Source organism: Artibeus jamaicensis, unplaced genomic scaffold, assembly GCF_021234435.1.
Source record: "Artibeus jamaicensis isolate MK-2021 breed Jamaican fruit bat unplaced genomic scaffold, CSHL_Jam_final contig_685, whole genome shotgun sequence".
NCBI classification, from domain to species: domain Eukaryota; kingdom Metazoa; phylum Chordata; class Mammalia; order Chiroptera; family Phyllostomidae; genus Artibeus; species Artibeus jamaicensis.
In genome coordinates, this window is record NW_026521924.1 from 24905808 (window position 1) to 24929683 (window position 23876).

The 23876-nt window shown below is 53.8% G+C and overlaps 2 protein-coding genes across 7 annotated transcripts in view; both read left to right on the plus strand.

Annotated features, from left to right (window-relative positions):
* HNF4A (hepatocyte nuclear factor 4 alpha) overlaps positions 1–6476 on the plus strand; it is a 29598-nt gene extending 23122 nt beyond the window's left edge. For 2 of the 5 annotated variants that reach the window (XM_037164631.2, XM_037164627.2), the window contains exons 8-10: positions 1696–1962; positions 4260–4412; positions 5454–6476. In XM_037164631.2, coding sequence (XP_037020526.1) covers positions 1696–1962; positions 4260–4412; positions 5454–5596 — 563 coding nt within the window. In that variant the 3' untranslated portion in view covers positions 5597–6476. The remainder of the gene's footprint in view (positions 1–1695; positions 1963–4259; positions 4413–5453) is intronic. The other 3 variants (XM_053671054.1, XM_037164633.2, XM_037164630.2) reach the window with 3 other exon arrangements.
* An 11097-nt stretch (positions 6477–17573) lies between these two features.
* LOC119063285 (cAMP-dependent protein kinase inhibitor gamma) overlaps positions 17574–23876 on the plus strand; it is a 125589-nt gene continuing 119286 nt past the window's right edge. The window contains exons 1-3 of one of the 2 annotated variants that reach the window (XM_053671020.1): positions 17574–17772; positions 18062–18291; positions 19244–23396. The gene's annotated coding sequence lies outside the window, so the exon portion shown is untranslated. The remainder of the gene's footprint in view (positions 17773–18061; positions 18292–19243; positions 23397–23876) is intronic. The other variant, XM_053671018.1, reaches the window with a different exon arrangement.

Genomic DNA, 23876 nt, shown 5'->3' on the forward strand with positions numbered 1-23876 from the left:
TGCTGTGGGCATCCCCGCCCTTTCTCTCGGCTTGCTCCGCCCCTCGCTCCATTCCATCCACTGACTTACCATCTGCATTTGTAGTTATGTCTGTGTGTAAAGCCCTATTTTAAAAGAACAATGTCAAGGCTCCTGGGACCCCAAAGGCTTGCTTGCTTCCTTCCCTCCTTACATGTTAGAGAGGGCTTACTAGGTGCCAGGCACCTACGTGAAGATCACCTCTAGTAATAATATTAATGAAGAGGAAGATGACCACCATTTATGGAATGCTTCTTAAGGTACCATTCTAAACACTCTATGTGGATGATCTCACTTATTATTTGCAACATGGTACCTGTGAGGCAGGAATTATTATCCCCATTTTGCAGATTAGAACACTAAGGTACAGGGAGATCGATTAATTTGCCCAAGGTCACACAACCAGGAAATGGCAGAGCTCGGATTTGAACTTCAGACTAACCAGCTCTCGAGCCTATGTTCGTTCCTACCACATGTTATCCCCCATTTCTTAAAGGATAAGATTTCTAGGTCCAGTTTCCTTGAGAGCTGTATCCCCTGCAGTGCTCAGCACTGGGCTAGACCGAGTAATTGCTCAGCAAAATGTGCAGGATTACTGATGCTGAGTCAGGGTCAGCTCCCCGGCTTGGAGGGGCAGGTGACCTAGAACAGGGCCTGGCACGTAGGTGGTGATCAGTAAAAGTTTATTGACTGAATAAAAGAATGCACAGACACAGTTCAGTGGAGAGAGCCCTGCACGGGAAGTGGGGGTGAAGTCCTCTTGTTGCCACTTACTTTAGGAAATAAATGCGTTACGTCTGTGAAGTGTGAGATGACCTAGTAGAGCACTGCTTGAGTTCCCTTGTTGAGACTGGGATCTAGAATTTATCCATTGATTTCTTTTCACTCATTTATCCTTCCACCCATCTACCTATCCTTTCATCTAGTACCTAGTCAACAAATACTGACTACACATGGCGCTAGGTGGTGGGTTTAAAATGCCACGTGAGACATAGGCCTGCCTGCACAGAGCTCACAGCTTAGTGGAAGGGACAGTTACCTCCTGTGCAGCCAACAGCCACAGAAGTTTGGGAACATGATGAACACTCACAACACAGACTCGGGGCGGAGGGAAAGGAGAAGGCTTCCTGGTGGAGGTGAAACCTAGGCTGAGACCCCAAGATGATGCAGGCAAGGGAGCGGGGTGGGGGGGGACACCGTTCTGAGGCAGCAGCAGCAGCCTGAGCTGAGGCGTGGACAGTGGGGCCTCCACTGGGATCTGGAGCCCCAAGTCCACACCCTGGGTCTGTCAGCAACCGGATGTGCGACCTGAGCCAGGTCCTTTCCCTGCTCTGTGCCTCAGTTTTCTCAGTGTAATGAGGAAGTTGCTAAGTGCCCTCCTGGGTATGTCCCTGAAGTCCTGTCCTCCATCCCTGGCTTCCCTCTCCCAGTCCTGCATCTCAGGAAACGTGACGGGAACACGTTTCTGCCCGAGTCCAGGAAGCTACCAGCTGCCCTAGCTAACTCTGGTTCTTGAGGACCCTGAATCCTCATCCCAGCACTGCCGATGACTCTCATGTGACCCTGGGCTACTAGGCCCCCAATCGGGGCCCCATGAGTCAGGGGAGGTCTGGGTCCTGACTTTCCAGATGCTCCAGCTGGGCCCCTGCCATCCCTTGCCACCTTCTCCCGTTGCAGATGCCAAGGGGTTGAGTGACCCGGGTAAGATCAAGCGGCTGCGGTCCCAGGTGCAGGTGAGCCTGGAGGACTACATCAATGACCGCCAGTACGACTCGCGAGGCCGCTTCGGTGAGCTGCTGCTGCTGCTGCCCACCCTGCAGAGCATCACCTGGCAGATGATCGAGCAGATCCAGTTTATCAAGCTCTTCGGCATGGCCAAGATCGACAACCTGCTGCAGGAGATGCTGCTGGGAGGTCCGTGCCAGGCCCAGGAGGGACTGAGAGGTGGGTGGGGGCAGAGGGGCCTCTCCAAGAGACAAGCCTCAGGCAGACCTGGGCTCACCTCCCTTCCTCACTCTGCGGCTTTGGGCAAATCCCTTAGGTTATCTGAGCCTCAGTTCCCTCATCAGGAAAATGGGAACAATGGTCCATTTATTCAGGCACTGGGAGCCTAGCCAGATTCAGTCACTGTTTTAAGTGCTGGAGATTCAGCAGAGAACAAGAACAGGACACCTCCTGGTGATTGTGTGAGTGTGTACATGCCTGTGTGTGTAAGGGCCCATGGGAAGAGGCAGTAATCCAGTATATAGGAAAGAAGGTAACTGCAGATATTTAAATAACCAGGTGAAACAATACAGCAGCACTTAAGAGGGGCCTCTTTTGATAGGTTAGACAAGGGAGATTCCTCTGAAGCAGTGACTTTTGTGCTTAGACCTGATGGATGAAAGGAAATAGAACATCTAAAAGCCAAGAGAAAAGCCCTCTAGGTGGAAGTATCTGCTACCAAAGTCCCGAGGCAGGAGAGGCGAGTATTCGGGGAAAAGAAGGAAGGATGACTGTGTGAGACGGAGTCCTGTGAGATGAGGCTGGAGAGCGGGCAGAATCCAGATGAGAAGCACGTGGTTTTACAAGCCGGGGTCAGAAGCTGGGATTCGATTCTCACACAACTATTATAAGAAGAGTGCAAATCAGACTCCTGTTTTAAACTAAGTACTCTGATGGTTGGGTCGAAACTGGAGTGCGGGGGCGGGGGCCAAGTGGAGGCAGGAGCGCCCCGAGGATGCTGCCTCCAGTCGGGGGAAGGGCGATGGGGCTTGGACTAAAGCAAGATGGGAAGTTTCCCAGCGGAGGAAAAGCTTGGTCATCTGTTTGGAGGAAGGACCCGCAGGACTTGCTGACTGATCAGACGAGGGGAAGTGGGGGAAGAGGAAGAGTCAAGGGTGAGGCCTGTGTTTTTGCTTTGAGTAACAGGAATTCTAGCAGAGCAATTTACCAGGACGGGAAGACTGAGACAAATAGTCGGAGGATGGAGGTGGTAGTGGTGGTGAGGGGTGAACCCACAGATCCATCTGAGACTTTAGTTAAGCTTGAGATGACTTAGATATCCTGGTTAGTGACCGAGGGGGCAGTCGAAGGTCCGCCTGTTGCTCAAACACAAGCCCCAAGCTCAGCATGAAAGGCAGCTCTGTGTTGTTCCAGCAGTTCGGTGCCAGGGAAGGAGACTGGAGGAGGAAGACTAGCCAGGAGGATAGGAGCGAAGCCAGGAAAGTCCCAAGATAAGAGTGTGTTTTAAAGAGGACAGGACGTTCAATGGTGTTAAGTTCCGCAGGAGAGGGATGGAGGTGTTCACTGGATGGGCAACTGGGAGGCTCTCGGTGCTGCTTGTGAAAAGAGTGTCTGTCGGAGGACCGTGGGAAAGGAGGCCAGACTGAGAGGTGCTGCAGCGTGCGCGAGTGGGCAAGTGAAGTGGAGATTACAGGAGTAGACCAACCCTTTGAAAATGTTTTACTCCGAAGGGGAGCTGTGAGGGAGTTGACAATGAATGCAGGGGGATGATTATGATAATGGGCGATGGCATCTTGGCTGGACCAACAGAAGTAAAGATGGGGTGATAGATAGTGAAAAGTGGAGGTTGAGATTGGTGGCCTCAAGAGGGCTGAAGAATTTTTGCAGTGATGGTACTAGATGAAATGAGTTGGAAGGCGAGGAGGCAGCATCCAAGTGAGGAAGTGTGGGCTCATCGTGATGCCCCCAAGCAGGAGAAGTGGCTGTTCACAAAAGATGGGTTACAGGTAAATTACTTACCATGGGCATTTCAAGGAAGGAGAAGTTTACTTCTGGTTAGAATGGGGAGAATCGGGAGAGGCTTCACAGCGGAGGAGACGTCTGAGCTGGAACTGTGGACACGGAGGGGCAGAGGGTGGGGATGAGACTGGTGGGTGAGCTGGGACCAAAGGCTTGAAGGACTTCATACCATGAACTTTGAGAACCATTGATTAAACCCATTATATTAACATCCAATCAGTACTTGATATAATATTTAAATTCTCTCAGTGCTTCCCTACATACTCCTTATTTCTTTTAACTCACTTCTGTTCTCTTGGCTTGCTGGGTCTTCCCAGTATCCTCATAAAGTGTATGGATGGGAACAGTACACCACAGTTCGCTAACCCAGGAATAGGCGCCCAGTAGGCATCTTCAGTAAGGGGTGGGCAGGTCGACTGGCCACACCTGAGGAAGATGGTGGCCCGTGGTCCTTTTCCCAAATTCTCCATCTTCACTGAGTTCCCCCTCCCCTGCAGGATCCTCCAGTGATGCCACTCATGCCCATCACCCCCTGCACCCTCACCTGATGCAGGAGCACATGGGCACCAACGTCATCGTCGCCAACACGATGCCTGCGCACCTCAGCAACGGGCAGATGTGTGAGTGGCCCCGGCCCAGGGGGCAGGCAGGTGGGCAACTCGGGCTCTACTCAAGAAGGGGTGCGGTTGGGGTGTAAGGGGGGAGCCAAGGGAAGGTTGCGCCTAGAAGACAAGAACCAAAATACAGCAGTTCTCTGTCTCCAGGGTTCAGGTGAGGGGCGAGACTGGCTGCTTATTAAGGCTATTACTCAGTGGGGCGATTGTCAGCCTTCACTGAAGCAAGCTGTCCTTGGGATGAGGTAACCCACTGGGGGGGGGGGGATGGCATTAGGGTGCAAATGACATCATTGTCACTAGGTGAGCTTGTTGGCTAAATAAGGCTCCTCGAGTGGGTGAGCCTCCCCGCTAGGCCTTGGGGTGAGACTGTTCACTAGGCTGGGACGTCCACTGGACTAGACTCTCTTCCGAGGTGAACTCCCGCAGCAGTGAGTTTGCCCCTGGCAAAGCTCTTCAAAGAGCAGGATTAGCACTGAGAAGGACCGTCAGCTGAAATAAGATCTCATTTCACTGGGATTGTTCTTCGGGAAAGTGGTCCATGGAATGAAATTAGCCAAGTGGGTCATGGTCACAGGTGCTTTCTGAACCCATTGTGGGTGTGAGGCCAATTTCTGTTACTCATCTACTTAGATATCAGAGAAATTGTATTTTTAAAGCCAGTTAGTGCGACCTTGCATTGTATCAACCATCTTGCTCCTTCTCTCCAAGAGTGGGCATTCCTGTCGCATGTCCCACTGTCCTTGGGGAAAGTCAGACTCGGGCCCTGGTTTGGGAGACGGGGCCCACGCCTCCATATCAGATGGAGGGAGTGGGGGTTGGGCAGGACCCAGAAGGAGGCTCTGCCACCAACCTGGCCCAGCCACTGCCTCCCAGACCTCACGGGGCTTAAGGCTGTGACCGTGACCTGGGACTCGGAGGCCTCGGAGAGCATCTAGCTCTATTCTCACTTTATAGAAGAGGAAGAACTATCTCTTCTTCCTCTTTGCCCAGAGAGGGGGAAGAACTTTCCTCGGGCTCTCCCTTTACTCCCTGAAGGGCGGGAATGCTGAGCAGTCTGTCTCTCTGTCCCTCCAGCCACCCCTGAGACGCCACAGCCCTCACCACCAGGTGGCTCGGGGTCTGAGCCCTACAAGCTCCTGCCGGGAGCGGTCGCCACCATTGTCAAGCCCCCTTCCGCTATCCCCCAGCTGACCATCACCAAGCAAGAAGTCATCTAGCAAGCCGCCGGGGGGCCGGGGGTCGGGGGCTCAGCCGGCCCCCCCAGCCCCCTCCGAGAGCCCCTGGTGGTCCCTCGGTCACAGTGAGGGAAGCTGAGACAACGGGGCCAGCCCAAGAGCAGTCACGAGAAGGGCAGAGGGCCCAAGAACTTGGGCTGTGGACCTCGTCACATTGCCACCCTCCACCCCGGCTCTGGATGAGGGGCTCTGACTGGGGGAGACCCCGGCTGGAAAACCCTCGGCTGCCTCGGACAGCTTTGCGGAAGCCACTGCCTTCCCCCGTCCGCCTCCGCCCCACCCACTGCACCCACAGAGGACTTGGCTCCAGCGCGGCTCCCTCCCCCTCAGGCCGGTCCTCCTCACCCAGCCCAGCTTGCTGTGTAGGGGCCACAGGCAGGGCGCCCCTTCGGTGGGGCCGGTGGGGTCGGCTTTCGACCCCTTACCGACTCCTCCCTGCTCTGCTGCCCCAGCCTCCAGTGCCCCTTCCATGTGCTACTGCCACCTCAGCCTGTCAGGTTCTCCAGGGCCACCTCTCCAGAGGCCGAGGAAGACTTGGAGACAGTTCTCCCAGTCACCCTGGGAGCATTCTCAGAGCCTGGTGGGCTGAGCACAGTGTAACAGATCGTCGAGAAGGAAGACACTTTCTGCCTCTGACCCACCGTTCTTCCCTTCCTCAGGGACTTGGGTCCGACCCTTGGGGGGACCCCTTGGTTGGGAGTGATCATCCCTACAGGCTTTCAACGATGAAAGAACAACTCGAGGTGGACGACTGCAGCAGGAGCTGCAGGGAAGGCCAGGCCGGTCGGAGAAAGCACCCACACAGGGGCAGACCACGCACTAGGCCCTTGAGGCAGGGTGGGGTTCCGGCTGGTGGAGCAGGTGAGACAGGACATTCCAAAGGAGCCACCGCCGGAGAGGAGAGCCCGGGCGAGGCCCGGAGGCCAGAAGAAGGGCCGGAGAGGGAGGCAGCAGAAAGACAGGGCTGTCCGGAGCAGAGCGGGCATGCCAGGCTGCACGGGGCCTCGAGTGCCAGGCCGAGGCACGGGCGCTTGGGCTCCTGGGCCCTGAGTACCTGGGTAGGGAGTGCAGCCAGCTGAGCTTTCGGAAGCTGAAGACAGCAGTCCTACATAGGTGGGAGGGAGCAGGGAGATTGGGTGGGGGCTGCTGCCGAGATCCAGGTGAGAGAGGCAAGGCTTAGGGGTGGAGAAGGATGGGTGAGTCCCCAGGTCCGAGTGCTATTGGATGGGGGGGCGTGGAATTACTTGCCAGGGCCTGTGTTGAGCTCTTCCTTATTCTCGGGGCTATCTGAAGGCACTTTCCACGCATCAGCTCCTTTCCTCCTCCCTACTACCCAGAGATCTGTGCAGAAGATGATACTGAGGGCTGAGAGGTTGTGAATTTTCTGGAACTCACAGAGCTAGTAAGTGGCCAAGTCAGGGCTGGATCCCAGGTCCACCTGGTTCAGAACAGGAGCTCTTAACCAGGGTGGCTGAACCTCTACCCTGCATGGACCCTTCTGTCCTCACTGGGGTAGAGCTGAGGGACTTCCTGCCCCTCCCCCAGGCTTGGGAGCCAAAATATCACGCTTTGCGGGAGTCCTGCCCATGCCCAGAACTAAGATTCACGTGAGGATGCACTCAGGTCCATTTAGGGCCCAGAATCCTGTTTGCTGATAAACAAGGAGAATTCATAACCCTTGGGCCCCTTTTCTCTCTTCACTCCCAGCTCTGAGTGGTGTGTGTCAAAGATCAGGTTCCTGACATTCCAGGAGTGGGCCAGTTTGAGGGGGCAGGTCTGGGTCTGAGACTTGCTCCGGGGAGCATCACTCAGCGCACATTCTGGAGCCTCATCCATGCAGTTTTGGTGGCTTTGCAGGATTCTAAAAAATGCCTCTTGCCAGCGGGAATTAAAGCTGCAACCAGAGCTGTGCTTAAGTAGGGAGGGTGAACAGACTGGTTACTGGCCCCCCGGCCAGGGATGACCCTTCTGAGCAGATGGGGACAGCACCCCCTTGCCCCCACATTCCATCATTAGTGATTGTTGCTTTTGGCAAGAAGAGGCATGGAGGGTATGGAGACCGTATGTCCAAGAGAAATCTCTGCATCTCCAGCGCTGTCAGGATTGGCCGCCCCCACTCCAGCGAGCCAAGTCCCCACCCCCAGGAGAAAGTCTTCCCTGCTCAGAGCTCTCAGGCCTCCCTTTGCCACATCTCATCCTGGTTCCCCAGACATCCCAGCCAAGGGCTCAGACTGGCCTGGGGCAAGGCCAGGAAGCCAGAGTCCTTCTGGTCATCGTGGTCATTCCCACTGCTGGCTCTTCCACCCTGCAATGTCGTGGTGGCCACGCTGAGATAAGGCTCTCCCACGGGACGGAGTGGGGTAACGGTGGCTTTTCATGGTAGCAGTTTTCTGGGGCAGGGGGTCAGTCCTCTGCCTGAATCAACAACCCTTCCTGGAGGGGAAACCCGTCCCACTTCAATAATTTTATTGCAATGCAGGAAACGAAACAAAGGCAAGTTCACTCTTCTGATTCTCCACTGAGACACCACATTGGGATTTTTTTGTCTACCTGAGTTGTAGCCCTAAAACAAAATGGACAGACTAGAAAATGGCTGGGAGGGCAAGCACGGACCCTGCTGTCCCTCCACCGGGTCAGCCCCTTCTTGAGGCAGCTCCCGGAAGCTTCCCGAGCCCACACGGCTCTCCCAAGAACGGACAAGGAGCAGAAGAAAAGGGTTGTGAACAGCTGCCCCCACATTCCTTGTGACGACCAGGCCAGTCACTTGGCCAGCGTGCTCTGTGGTCTGCCCTGGCTGGGAAGAAGTGCGGAGTTCGGAGTTCGCGCATCAAGTGGTTCTGGAAGTTCCGGAAGCGGGATGGGTTCTCTCTGATCCACCCGCCTCCTGCAGTTGCTGTGAATGTCATTTGGTCCCCTGCTGACATCTGAGCCCCCGTCACTGCCACCCAATGGGGCAAAGAAACAAACATTTCTCGTGTGTTTTAACAGATGTTTATAAAGCAAAATAAATGGCACATATGTTTTCTAAGTCCTTGGATGGGTGTCTTCTTCCTTTCGGGTGTTAGAAACAAGAATGAAAATAGCCAGATAGGTACTCTGGTTACTCTTCCAGTGTATGGGTCTTTTTCGCCTTTCACCAAAGTGGCCGGGCAGTCTCCTACAGCAGGCAAAGAGTGTGCCCACGTCCGATATTGTCGCTTAATCTTCACATCAGCGGGAAAGCAGGTTAGACATTATTATGTCACCCCCACTTCACGGGTAGGGAAACAGGCTCAGCGGAAGTGATTTTCCTTGACAGCTGGAGATAGGAACCTAACTCTGGTCTCTTGATTGTTGAGTCCTCAGTATGTGGAGACAGTGAAAGTGGAAAGGAAGCGGATGATGGAAAGATCTGGAAGAATGGCAGGAGGGTCCAATGGTCTGGCATCTACCCTCATGGTCCAGGATGGAGCCCTATTCCGGGTCCTGGGTCAACCTGCCGGCAATAAGGGACAAGTAGGTATGGGGAAATCTCATCAAAGCAGGTGTTGCTTTGAAAAATAATAAAAGCAAGGGGGACACATGAGAATTTCCAGTCAGGTTCATAGCCACCTTGGTCTCATCCCCTGATAAACTAGGCGCCGAGGACACAGCCACACACTCACTCGGGTTTGTGGAGCTGGTGTGTGAGAGTCGGTTGTTAACTGCTCTTCCCACTGGGCAGTGCCTCACTGACAGCGGTGGTGGGAGCATTTACCCCCGGAGCTGGTACCCTCTACCAGTCAAGGCCTCCCCCAGCAGAAAGTGCTGTGGAACTTTCGCCAGCACCCCAGGGCATTCAGAGATGGGGGGGGGGGCCTAGGTGAGGTGTTGCTCAAGCATGAGGGTGGAGCATAGTGACCCTTTCAGTTCTTCCTCAACAGAGGGGACAGCAGGTCCAGCCCAGGGATTAGTGTAACGTTGGTCTGGTCACTTCCCCCACCCACCCCTGGGAGCTGTGTCTGCAAAATGCAAGCGGTCCCTCCCTGCAAGAGTTGTCAGGATTAGGCGGCACGAGACAAGAGTAACTAACTGTAAGGACTGCCGAGTGTAAGAGGTGCCCGAAGGGGCCGCCATGGGGACTGCGAGCGTGAGCCCTTCTGCCTCTCCCTTTCTAGCGAGAGGCTAACCGTTAAGTTTTCCCACCTCCGGAGCACCCATTGGCTGCCTGCCTTAGCCCCGGGCCACTCCCGCCTCCCCCGTCCCTCCCTCCACTCACCAGTACCAGGAAATGTTTTCTGTGATATTGCAACAGAAGCCTCATCCATGCTGGTGCCAGCGTAGAGGTGGGGCGGGGGGTGGGGTGGAGGAGGCGATTGCGGTCCTAGAGTGTGCTTAATAAGTCCGTATCAAAACCATAAACCCGGCTGCCATAAATTCCTCAGGCCCTGGTTCGGCCACCTCATCAACCCTTTGCCCCAGTTAATCTCAAATCTCAGCACAGGCGGCCAGACCTTCGTTTCCACTGCAGTTGTAAAACATCGGCTCAGGAGAAAAACAGCAAATCCCATTATATTTAGAGGAGATGAAATCAAGGGTCAGAGAAGTGAAGGAACTTCTCGTAGCCGGAGAGCACAGCTGGCTGAGCCAGGACCAGAACCTGCGCTTCTCCTACCAACCCATGTGGCCGCGCTGGGAATCGGGAGTGTGACCCCCCAACACAGACTGCTTCCCCAGCCACAATCCCAGAAGCTTCTTAGCCCGTTATTCTGAATGGAACCCTCTTACTCCAAGAGCGGGGATGAGAGGCGAAAGGGACTCTGGGTAGGCGACAGGCTGAGTGGGGAACCACAGGAAATTCCATGCAGTGCGAATGACCTGTCATTCTGCACCGGTGGCATTGCCATACTTCCTCTTTTGCGGAGCCCAGGTCACCTTTGCTCTACCTTTCCGGAATCGGCGTGTCACGTGTAAATTCCAAGACATGAGCTGAGACACCTGGATCACAGGATCCCACGCAGCTGTTTGATGATGACCAAAGGCTGACTCCTGGGACAACGCAGACTGATCGACCTCTTCCTCATCGTCAAACATTGTGGGACATGATTTAATCCCCACAACAACAATCCCCTGAGTCAGCTGTTCTTGTTGTTATAGTTTATGAACGAGGAAACCAAGGCTCAGCAGGAGGAAGGGACTTGACCAAGGTCCACAGCTGGTGTGACAGCTGAAACCCAAACCCCTGGGGTCCGGCCCTAGGGGCCGCCATGATGGCATGGAGGAGGGCGTCGATGAGCGACTGCTGCGTGCTGGGCGCAGACACAGTGTGTGCTGGGTGCAGACACAGTGTGTGCTGTGGGCCGTTCATCATTTGACCAAGGGCAATGGGCAAAGCAGCTGCATTTTTTAAAGTTTTAATTCTTTAATTCTCACCCCGTAGAGGGGAAGGGAAGGACAGAAACATCGACAGAACCTGTAACCCAGGCATGTGCCCTGGCTGAGAATCAAACCCGTGGCCTTTTGGGTTACAGGACGTTGCTCCAGCCAAGTGAGCCACACTGGCCAGGGTGCAAGCAGCTGAAGCTTAAGAGCCAAAGGAATGAGAGTGACGGCTGTGAAGACGATGGTTTGAGGAAGGGAACGATTACGGCAGTCAGGAAAGAAGAGTGGTGTGTAAATGCAGGACAAGGTTTCAGGGGCAGCAGGACGGTGGATAAAGGACAGAGCTGGCGGCTGAGGAGAGAGGGTGGGCGGCAGGCTGGGCTGGCAGCAGGGGGCACGGCCTGTGGGGGGTAGGGGGGCCGGAGCGGGTTCCAACCTTCGGTCACTGCACACGCCACCTTGACCCTCTCTACGCCCAAGGACCACTGTCCTTTCTCCTACTCACTATCTTTCTTTAAATCAGTTCACACTTATTCTCTTTACCCTGATTTCTGACACAGGTGGGAAACCAGTATCACTTGCCGTAAAGAGGAGGGGATGGGAAAATTCACACGAAAAGAAAACAATATTCTTCAGGTGCCTCCGGGTAGGCTTGCCCGGGAAAGCTCTGCTCTTCCTTCTTCAGACGGGAAAGTGACAAGTACTTAGATGTCGCAGGCACGCGCCATCCAGAGGAGACTGTCTCCCTAACATTTTCAGAAGGGAGTAAGACCTCTAAAGAGAAAGGCTTGGGGGACAATGGCATTTAATGCCGTCCCCAGGCAACCCCAAAATTAGTCAGCATGCCTCTGAAGTCCTCCTCCCACACCCAGAAGCACGCCGCGGTGGCTGGTCTGGGCCAGAGGGCTCGGGCCTTGAACACTGGGCAACCGGAAATGGGAAGCCACTGGGCATTTGAGGTTGCGGGAGGGCTGTGGCCACATCTGCGTTTTTCAAAGGTCATTCTGGCAGCTTTGTGGAGGACGGGTGGAAGGGGGCGCAACTGTGCTATTGTGCGGGGATTTTGCAGAGGGAGGGTCCCAAACCAGCTGATTTTGTGAGAAGGAGATTATCCTTGGTGGTCCCGCCCTGATCAGGTGAGCCCTTAAAGAGGGCTGGGGTCTTCCTGTCTGGCAAACGGAATTAGAAGCGTGAGCAGGATTTGCTGTTGAGGGGGCATCCCCGTGGCTGGCTTTGGAGATGTAGGGAGCCGTGTGGCAAGGGAAAGCAGGCAGCCTCCAGAAGCTGAGAGAGATTCTGCTGACAGCCCACTAGGAAATGGTGACCTCAGTCCTGCAACCATGAGGAACTGAATTCAGGCAACACCTTGGATGAGCTTGGAAGTGGATCCTTCCCCAGAGCTTTCAGGGAGGAGCAAAGCCCAGCTGATATCTTGATTTCAGCTGCGTAAGACGCTGGGCAGAGCCCCCTATGCCGCCAGGCCCGCCCGACCAGACCCAGTGAGATGACAAATCGGTGTTGTTTTAAGCCACTGAATTTGGGGGCGATTTGTTACACAACATTGAAAATTAATGCAGGTGGTGGTGAGGAGGGGTGGTCAGATTGGGATGTTTTAGCAGCAGCCCTGCCGAGGATTTGCAGGGCATCCTGTCCTAGTGGACAGGACACGTGAAGGAAAAGCAGTAACTACGAAGCTGGTGGTACTCATGCCGAGGTCAGGGACACTGCAGCAGCTGTGGGCTTGGGTTCGAAAGCACGGTTCCCTTGGGATGTTTTGTCTGACATGCTAATTAAACATCCAAGGACTCCTGGGATGTAGGAGCCTAGAGCTCCGGGAAGAGGTGGGCAGGAGAGAGAGCGGTCAAGCTGTAAACAAGCACAAACGTGGTGGAAGAGCCAGAGGGGAAAGAACACCACTCAGCAAGACACAGGAGCAAACCGCTGACAGGAGCCCTGGACCTCAGACGCCGCCTCCTGGGCACAAGAGTCCCGACGCCAAGGCTGCCTGCAGTAGGATTCCATCTGCGGGACGTTCTGGAAAGGAACAGGTCCAGGGAGAGATGCCCCCGTGGTTGCCAGGGGCAGTGTGGGGAGGGGACTCGGGGGCGACGGGCATGTATCTTGACTGCGGCGCTGGTTACCTGACCGCACATGTTTGTCAAAACTTGGAGAGCACTGAAAAAAAGGTAGGTTTTAGTGTATGGAAGTTACTGTATTTTTTCGGACTAGAAGACCCACTCCCCCCCAAATTTGGGAGGAAAAGGGGGGTGTGTTTTATACTCCAATGTAGCTTTACATTTACATTGGTGAAACATTATGTTATTTATGTTATTAAATATTTTATCATACTTTTTGCTTCAAATTTTTTTTCCTATTTTTCTCCTCTAAAACCTAGGTGCGTCTTATGGCCTAAAAAATACAGTACACCTTAATAAAAAATATGAAAGAAAAACAAGCCAAAATAATTGCGTGAGATCATTTACAGAGGGACTGTAGCCACAGAGACATGTACTCAAGGTCTTCACTCTGGGCCACACCACCGTCCAGGTGGTGGTTGCAGTCCTACTGCGTGCTGGGTGTGCCAGCCCACTGGTCGTGCCTAGCCACCTCAGTGAGGCCGTGAGGCGGGTTAAGTGGCTTGTCCTCGTCTTGCAGATGAGAGGGAGCGAGTTGCCCTGGGTCCACACAGACCATAATAGTGACGAAGTGAGGTGATCCGCACTGGCCTGCCCTGTACTCGATTCCCTGTTTGTTGAATGAATAAATGAGCGAACGAACAAATGAATGAACGAACCAATAAATACCGCTATGCTCCAGGTGCTGAGGTTTCACCAACAGGTTCAGGTTGAGGGTATGAGAAGTTGGTATTTTTAGAGAAGCTGAGGCCATAAAACCTGTTCCATTTCCCTCCTTGTGCAACACCCGGCCCCTCCCGCTGAGGCTCTGAAATTGCTCCCCGGCCTTGGGAAGGGCTCCTTGGGCTTATCTCAGGGGAGAGTGAAACTGTAAAAGCCTTTATGGCTTTGAGATCATGTCTGGCAGGGGCAGTGATTGTCGCCATAAACCTGCGTGGGCCCTGCGAGGGCGCTGCCCGGGGGCCGCGGGAGCGGGGGCGGTTGAGCAATGCCAAGGGGCCACCACTGCGGAGCCAGGCGTGCTGGGCCCCAGTCAGGGCCTGGCACAGGTTTATCTCGCCCTCACACGAATCCCCAGAGGCAGCCATGATGGCGATATGCTGAAATTCTATGACAAACTCTTTTTCACAGTTAAGATTTGGCTGAAGTTAAGTCAATGACATCCTATCATCGCTGTAGGTTAGAATGGGTGGTGGCCATGACCCGGTTGGTTCTGGTCACTATTTCCAGTGGCCTCGCTGGACAACTGCATCCTCTGTGTATTTCATCACAAAGGACTTTAGGATCATTGGAGGAAGGGACGCGAGTGCTGGTGGCTTCCCGAAACCTTCTGCTGACACCTTCTGATAAGAGGAAGCAAGCACCAGGGTCAAACCTGCAGGGCGGGCGGAAAGAGTCCCAGAGGCCTCAGGGGAGCAAAGCTCTTCGTGGCGTAGAGAACAACATTGGGCAAAAAGTATGGGACAAGGAAGGCTCCGAGCAGAAAAGGTGGTACAGATCAGCAGAACGCTGACCCTGAGAATCTCTCAGCAGTTCCTGAACTCATTTATTTCACCTTTATATTTAGGTGCAAGAGTGATGTGGGATTTTTAAGACAACATCTTAGGGCTCTATAATAAATCCAAAATAAAAACTCTAAGTGCTAAGAAAGCATTACATCATAATTCAATTGCCAGTGTGTTTTCTTCCTGTATGAGACACAAAATGCTAGTGCCTCACTCTGGCTGGTGTGGCTCAGTGGATTGAGCACGGGCTGCGAACCAAAGGGTACCAGGTTCGATTCCCAGTCAGGGCATATGCCTGGGTTGCAGGCCAGGTCCCCAGTAGGGGGCGTGTGAGAGGCAAACACACACTGAAGTTTCTCTCCCTCTCTTTAAAAAATAAATAAATAAAATCTTTAAAAAGCAAAACGAAACAAAATGCTAGAGCTGGTTACAAGGGGACACTTAGTGAGATTGTACCCATTTCATAGATGAGAAACCTGGGGACGCAGAGGGCGCTGGGGGAACTAAGTGGTGGAGGTGGGGTTCTCTCTGACAGCAGACCCTGTGTTCTTTCTAATACCCAAGGCTGACTTGGATGTAGCCACCCACCCTGTCACCTCCCTCAAAGGTCTCGGGCCACACGACTCCTTAGGAGGCAGCAGGCTGCCTCTGCCCAGCCGTCCATCCTGCCCATCACCCGGGTCAGCGACCCCAGCCTGGCCACGCCCAGCCCAACCCCAGCTGCCACGTGTGCTTCGTGCTCTCCCTGGAACTCTGGCGTCTGCGTCCAGGGCGCCCCCACCTCTGATCACCTGGCCCTGGACCGAGCAGACTGGATTCTCACCTGGTTTTACGGAGGAGGAAACTGGAGCCCAGAGAGGGGGCCTGACCCTCTCAAGGTCACAATTGAGTTGGTGTTCGGGAAGAGTCTGGAATCCGTGGCTCAAGCCCATAGTCACGTGGTAATGCCAAGGTCTCTTCCTGGCTCTCACTGAGACCAGCAAGTTCTGGGATGGAGGTGCTTGGAGGGGTGGCAGAGGCAGCGTCCTGCCCGGAGGATGGAGCCAGACGACACCAGCCATCGTCCCCGTCCTCATCGGATCCTGCCTCATCCTCTAAAAACCCTCCAGTGGCTCCCATCATTCATAGCACTAACCTCAAACGCCCCACCGGGGCCCCACGGCTCCACACAACACGGCTCCTGACCACTCCTCGGAGGTCGTGGCCTCCACTCAGCCTCTGGGCCGCTCCATTCCGGCCCCCTTGGCCTCCTCCCTGATCCTCAGCGCCAAATCTATTCTCGTTTCACAGCCTGTACCCCGATTTCCCTTTTTCTGGAACATTCTTTCCCTAGTGCTTCCCTTCTAACCATTCAGATGTTGGCTCAGATGTTATTTCTTAGAGGGCCCTCCCCTGACCAACTCAGTTAATATGTGAGGCTTCGTAAGGCTAAATGATCTATGTTGCAAATACTTAAATCTGCCATTTTAGCATGAAAGTGGCCATACACAATATGTAAGTGAGTGGGCATGGCTGAGACCAATAAAACTTTATTTACAAAAGCAGGCGACGGGCCAGACTTGGCCAGTGATGGTAGTTTGCTGACGCCGGCTCCAGTGTATTATCTTGTTGGATTTTCCTCATTGTGTTTACAGCTATCTGAAACCATCCATATATTTGTCCATCGATGGATCGTTGTCCTCTGCATTCCCACCCACACCAACACCGTCAACTCTAAGAGCAGGGACATTGCCTGTCTCACTCAATGTTGTGGTGGTGACCAGCTTCCTGGTACCGACACCAGCGTGTAGTTTTCTCCCAAACTGCGTAGGGCCGTCCTGTGTGACCACCAGGCTGTTGCGGAAACGGAAGAGTGTGACTTTCAAGGCTAGGTTACAAAAAGCGCTGTGCGTTCTGCCTTGCCATCTTGCATCCCTCGCTTTGAGGAAACCAGCAGCCACGTGGTAAGGACACTCCAGCGGCCTCGTTAGGGCCACATGGGGAGGGGCCTCCCCTCAACTGCCTGCCCTGGGAATGAGCCGTCTGGGAAGTGGATTCTGCCGAGCCTCCAGGGGACCGTGACCCTGGCCGACTGTGACTTCATGAGGGATCCATCTAATTGAATCTTCCACACAAAAACTGTGGGGTGACAAACGTTTGTTGTTTTAAATCAGGACAGTTTGTTAGGCCACCATAGATAAAATACAGTCGGCCAGAACAGTATCTAGTACATACGAGATAATGATTAACACTGAGTTAGGTGCTCAGTGCATATCACAGAAGGACGCATTATACTCAAAAGGCAATGTAACATTATACGGATATTTGTGAAAATATAAGTTAAAGAATATAGAAGGGCACAGTGGAGTCTCACCTAATCCAGTAACAGGATGAGATGCCTGCATAAGAATTCTTCCAACGCTGAAACCCCAAGCTTCTGGGATGCCCAGTGTCTGCGTTTCTGGCGGTTTTGAAGTTTGTAATTATGTGACCCTGAGGTTTCTCTGTCACCGAGTCCACGATTCTAAAATTCTGTGGTTCTGTGGTTCTAATGTACTGTGACTCACTGGTCACGCATGTTGGCTCAGCAGCACTTCTCTGCCCGGCACAATCCAGGCGCCAGGCGTTCAGTAGAGAAAAGGCAGCCCAGGTTTCTGCTCCCCTGCGGCTGACGGGGACCCAGGCAAGCACAGGGGCCTGTAGGATCCACCGTGAGCTCCGTCACGCTCATAGACCCAGCATCTGGGAGGGTGTGCACGGTGAGTGGGAGGGCAGTGAGCCGAAGTAGCTTCCTAGGGGCGAGAGGAAGAGAGAGTGTTCCAACCGGAGAAGGGGCACGGCTGTACACTGTGTTCCAAGTGGAAGGGACAGCAAGTGCAAAGGGCCAGGGGTTAGGGAGGGGGAGCGAGTGCATGGCAGACCTGGTGAACTAAGACGAGGTCGGTATGAGTTGCTGTAAAGTTGAGCAGGGGGGTGCCAGAGAAAGGCAGAGTGGCACGAGACTATGGCCAGATGACAGTGGACCTCATAAACCAGGTCAAGGGGTTTGAACTTTATCCTGAGGGCAAAGGGGAGCCAGTGAAGGGTTTTAAGGGGAAGAGTGGCCCGCTGTGCTTAAAGTTTAAAAAGATGCCTCTGGCTGCTGAGTGCAGGCTTGGAAGGAGGACAGACCAGGGAGGAGGCTGGAACAAGACCCCAGGTGAGAGCAGAAGAGGGAGATGAATGGAGGGAGATGGGCCCAAGGAGACACTTTGTCCGTGGTGTGGTGAACAGGTGGGGGGTGGGTTATACTGCTAACGTACAGGTCTGTGAGCCCTGGACTCCTGGACGTGATGGTTCTGAGATTCTCTGATTCTGTGTTCAGCACACCACAATTTTTCATACGAAATGCCCATTGATGACCTCTGACCTCACCCATCCCCGAGTCTCTCCTTTCTGAGTCTTGGGTGTCCTTGTTTACAAAATGGGGATCGTTACCTTCCTTGCAGAGCACCTGGCGGGTGAGAGCTGGTGCGAGGTCAGCACCTGCACAGAGCAGGTGGTGCCACCGTAGTGGGCACATCTGCCCCAAGAGCTGGCCACACAGACATGGTCAGGAAGGAGCTGGGAGTCAAGAGGACCCGAGAGAGCAGAGTGGAAGAGCGGAGGCGAGGAAGAGCCCCGTCCTCGTCTCTGTGGCCTCTGGCCCTCCGGCTGCGCATCGGGGAGAAATAGTGCAGTTAAGTAACCTGGGGGCCCAGATGTGCTTGTTTGCTGTCAGTCACAGGGAAATTTACAGATTGACTGTGGGGACCCCCATCTGTAACCCACTGGCCTTTCCAGCTTTCCCTTCTGGTCTTAAACTCCCCGAGGGCTGCAGACACCAGCTGGGGACAGTCAGGAAAGATTTGGCCTTCCCTAGGCAGGTCTGGGCCAGGCCACGTGCCACCCAATTGGTGGGACCCAATGACTCTCAACCCAGCCCCTTCGAGGCCAAGCCATAGGCACCTGTTCTGGTGGCTGAGGGACGAGCAGGTCTTTGGAGTCTGAGACCTCACCGTCCCCCCAGAACCGCCACGTGCAGTCTCCAGAACCACGCCTGACGCTTACAGGTGCACCTGTTACAAAACGTGTTTCTTGCCACTGGTTCAGTTGCAAGAAACTGAATTCAGCTTAATCCACAAAACATCAATGGAACGACACAGCTGGGGGCACCCGGGACCCTGGGTCCCTGATTGGAGGGGGAAACGAGGAGCTGAGTGTGGCGGGTGTAGAACCACACAGTGTTTGGAGAAGGGGTGGGCTTGGAGTCCAAGGCCAGAGTTCTTGGCCCATTTCTTTGCGCACAGTAGGCGCTACACAAACATCACACACATTAAGTTAGGTTAGTAATGACACCTGTCATGTACGGGACTAGCATTTACTACCTTTGCATGAATTATTTCTAGAAGGTAGTAAGAGACTGGAAAGAAAGGTAGTTTCTGAGGAGGTGAGCTGAGTGGCTGGGGTCAAGGGTGGGAGGAATACCTGCTTTTCATTTTATGCCCTTTTGTACCTTTTGAATGTTTTATTTTCCCCAAGTGCATGCAGAACAGAGCCAATCGATCAATCAAACAAACAATCATGATTAAATAAACAATTACGCGAGCCAGGCATTTTGAAACTCCTTTTGTACCTGCTGTTCCCTCCAGCGGAGGCACCCTTTCCCGGCTTTCTTCATCTGGAAAACTCCTACGCAAGTTCCAACACTGAACTCAAATGCCCGGAGGGGCGGGGCACCTCCCCGAGGCAGTGACTCTGCATCCCCCACCCCGAGTGCCCGCGGGTGCCCCGCTCTGTGCTCTAGGAGGCGCCTATGCCTCCTGACTTCGGCTGGATCTCGTCAAAGGAGGAGCCACTGGGAGACTGAGGGACAGGATGAGGGGGAGCAGGGGCACTTGTGCCGCCCAAGCCTCCCCGTTTTCCCTTGATCTTGGCAGGGGCTGCGTTTCTCCACAGCCTCGCCGGCGCTCAGCCCCACTGCCGCAGAGCCAGCTGTGTCTGGCCGCAGTAGCACTGTTCCCCCTCTTGCCCCTTCGGGACTCGGGGTGATGACGGCTCTCCTCTGTTTCTAGCCCCTGGGTGCCTCTCCATTCCTCGAAGGGTCCCTCCACCAGCCTTTGCCCCTGTAAATACCCCCTCCATTAAATTCGCTTCAGTTAAGCCCCTGAAGTCAAGCTGGGGGGATTCTGCCCCTCGGGGACATTGGAGCAAGTCTGGGCACATTTTTAGTTGTCATGACTGGTGCAGGGGAGCCACTGGCATTTAGCGGGAGGGGCCAGGGATGCTGCTAAACATCCTACAGTGTGCAGGACGGCCCCCCCCAATCAGAGGGTCATTGGGTCCCAAGTGCCCATGGTGCTGAGGAGAAGCGACCCTGGCTTAGACCTTGGGGTGCCAGCTGCTCTCTGGCTGGACCCTGGCTGTGCATGGTCGGGGGGTTCTGGACGCCCACTGCCCACTCTGTGCTGTGGCGGGATCCACTCATCTACACACCCACTGGTGGCCTCCTCCCAACGTGCCGGGGGGAGACCCTGGCGAACTGGTCCCCCACCACACTGGGGTCCCTGTGTCATTCACCACATAGTCCCGGCAGTAGAAAGTAACAGATGTTTGCTGATTGAGCTAAACAAAAAAAAATTCCTTCAACAATGTCTCAAAACGAGCTGCAGATGGCAAGGGGCTGGACTCAGTGGCCGAACGGGACTCGGAGAACAGGAGCAGGCAGACGCACACAGAATGGATGGATGGTAGCCGCGGGGACGGGGGCGGGTGCGCAGGAGAGAAGGCACCTCATCTCCCGGATGGGCGTCAGGGTGGGGCCCACCAGCTGAGACTGTTATGAGAATAACATTACCGGGGGGCATTTTGGGTGTTACCTCCGACCTGGCTGGTGCAGAATAAGCAGCATCCGTCAGCTCTCGGGAGGAAGAGATGGAGCAGAGGCGTCAAGGTGGGGGCTGGGGAACAGCTGTGCCCCGAGCACGGGCTGCTTTGCATCCCTGGGCCTCGGTTTCCCAAACTGTGAAATGGGCATCAGGTAGGCAAGCTCGCCGCTTTGCAAAAAATTATAGCACGAGGCATGCCTTTGGGGTTCCACATGTGTTTCAAACATCACCTTCGAACTCAAATCTATAATTTAACTAAAACGAAAGGTCTGCTTGTTAAGTTACAGTGAAGCAGAACAGTCAGGAGGGCCTGCAGTGACCACCTCACCCTACTCTGCCCAGGACTTGTCCAGTTTTGGCAGTGAAATTCCTGAAAATCCCCAGTCTTGGCCAAACAGAGATGGCTGGTCTCCCTGGCAGGTCAGAGGATCCGCCTGGCCACATAATTTTTAGAAATGATACTTAACTAACATATGTTGAATGCACATTGGGTGCCAGGTGCTTTTCTAATGGCTTGGTGAGTATTCGCTCACTTACTCTGCATGAGAAGCCGGCGAGGCTCCCGAGTCACAGAGCCAGGTGCAAATCCAAATAAGTCATTCACTTAAACGAAAGTGTCCCCCGGGAGAGGACTGTCTCAGAAGCAACCTTCCCCATTTGTTTCTTCTGTGATGCTTTCATTTTCCCCTAGGGAGCACTTAAGACAGTTAGTAATTGCCTAGGGTTTTTTGTTTTGTTTTTCTTCTTGTTTTAGTTTATGGTCTACCTCCCCTTCATGAGGACAGGGACTTTGCCTGTCTTGTCTACCAGCTAGCACAGTCCTTGCACATAGTAGGTGCTCAATAAATATTTATTGACTAAGTGAAGAAAAGAAGGGAAGGAGGGAGGGAAGGACCCCTGGGACAATAATGGAGCGTTAGCCAGGCAAAGCTGGCGTTGGGACAGTCAGGCTTAGCACCAAGCAGAGCTGGAGGTGTGAGGACCTGAAGAAGGCCAGGCTGATGGGACTGGGCATAAGAGAGTCGGGTGTGAAGCAGACACGATTACGCCCATTGTACAGATGAGAATTCCGAGGTTCAGAGAGGGCAAGAGACTTGCCCAAGCCATCCAGCATTCCGGGGTCTGAGTTTAGAATCCAGGCCCTGATTCAAAATTATAGAGAACCTTACAGGTAGTGAACCCTATATATACTAATTTATGAGGTGGGTACTATTATTACTTCCTCATTTGACTGATGAAGAAACTGAGGCACAGAGAGGTTGAGTGACTTGCCCTAGGTCACACAGCTCAGAAGTAGCTGAGCAGTTCCCAGTTTCTATCTCCTGATTCTCCCACAGCCTCTGGGGTCACACAAAACCCCAGCCTGGACCACAAAGAGTCTGTGAGTCAAACCCTTACCCTCTGGAGGTTTGGGAGAAGTGAAAAAATAATCCCCTGAAACCCTCTGGGGCCTGGACTCCCCCAACTCCAAATCGAAAGAGCGCAAAGCCAGCCCTGTTTGCAAGGCTGCTGTGAGAAAAAGGTGATAAAAAGTCGTCATGGAACTGGTAAGTGATAGCAATAACTGTAGAGCCCCGGCAATCAGCCTGGTCTCAGCGATAGGGACTAATGATAGCGGGGATTTATGGCTCCATGGGCCCAGCCTTTCTGAGGCCAAGTTGATAGGAGCTGGGGTCACAAGTGGGGTCACAGGCAGAAAACTCCCAGCAGCCCCTTCCTGAAGTGAGGCCGAAGGCCCTTTCTACTAGCCTGGGCCTTGATTTCTGGGGTCTGCCCCATCCCCCACACCAGGCTGATGGGCTACCCTTAGCCATCCATCTGGTCGCCTTGGTCTTGTCTATAGCTGCTGGGGTTTCTAAAAACCTGTAAGCCATTATTAGCACTTTATAGTGACTTGGTTCATTCATTAATCCTCAGGGTGCCAGGGGAAGGCAGGGGGCAGAGGGCACCGTGATTCATGCCTCCTGTAGCCAGGGGACATTCGCTGGGGGACCACTCTGTGCCAGGGGCCCTGCAGGGAGGAAGGTGGTGACTGGACCCTGGCCCGGAACCACATGTGCCCTGGGACGGTGGGACAGCTGAGCTGGACCTGGGTCCCCACCTCCAAGGACCATGACCTCACCACCACAAGAAAGACTGGGAGTGGTTTGTCCCCACAAGTGTTCAGTCTTTAAAAAAGTCAAAAACCCACCTGTTTAATACAGAGAAGTACAAAAACAGTTCCAACCACAGAAATTTTATTCCCCTGAGTAATGGCAGTGGAGCTAAGTGGTCAGGAACACCGTATCCCGGGTCCCTGTACCAGCCTGCGACATTAAGAGCGTCTGTGCCCCTCTGCCTCAGCACCTCCAACCTGCAAAGTGTACCATTGGAGGCCCCTGCCACAGCGGCCATGAGGAGCACCGAGCGGGGTGCCGACCTGCAGAGCACTCAGAACGGCCTGGACCCAGAACCAGGGCTCGCCCAGTGCGCCCGGCGAATCCCTCTCGGACACACCCCCGTTCGGGTGCGCTGCGCCTGCTCGCGGTTTCAGAACCTGACAAATATACTCGACAGGACATTCTAGGCTTCTTTTTGTGTCTCCAAGCTTGCTTACCGATTTAGGGGCTGAACAGCTGACTCCTTCGGGAGCTTTAGATCTTCACTAGCGCCCCCTTGGGAGGCAGTCAGTGTTCTGCCCCAGCTGTTCCAGGCAGGTTCCCTAAGGCAAGCCTGTGTGGACAGCAGGTAACTTGCCCAGGGCCACCGAGCTGCGACCTGAACCTCTGACATCTGGACTCCACAGGCAGAGCTCAAGGTGGAAAAACAGGCACCGAGAAACCGAGGAGGGTTCGGAGTCAGGCGGACGTGGCCTTGAACGGCTGTTCTGCCAGTACCGGTGGTGATCCCTTGGGCCGGTCTCTTCGCCTCCCCGAGCGTAAGTTTTCTCCTCTGCAAAAGGGGGCTGCCCACCCCCACCAACAGTAAAAGAGTAGGTATATTGAGGTGCATTCATGAAATAGAATACAATGCAGCAACGAAAAAGAGCAAGTTACCGACAGCAACTACGTGGGTGAACCTCAGAATTATATCAGACGGAGCCTGGTACAAGAGACTGCTGGGGTAGCCAGATAAAAAATATAGAATGAATTTCTACACTTTATAAATATAGCAAAAATAATGAATTTTAAATAAACAATGAGTTTTTAAAGTATAAGCACATTCCATGAGAAATTTAACTGACTCCTGGATTTTTTATGTGCTAAGCCTGGTAATCCTAAATAGTATGTGTGTGTAATGACATTTGTACGATGTTCAAAAACAAGCACAATGAATACATGGTGATAGAAGTCAGGACAATGGTTGCCTTGGGTCAGGGTGGGGTGAGTGGAAAGGGTGTTTAAAAAGTTGTTTATGT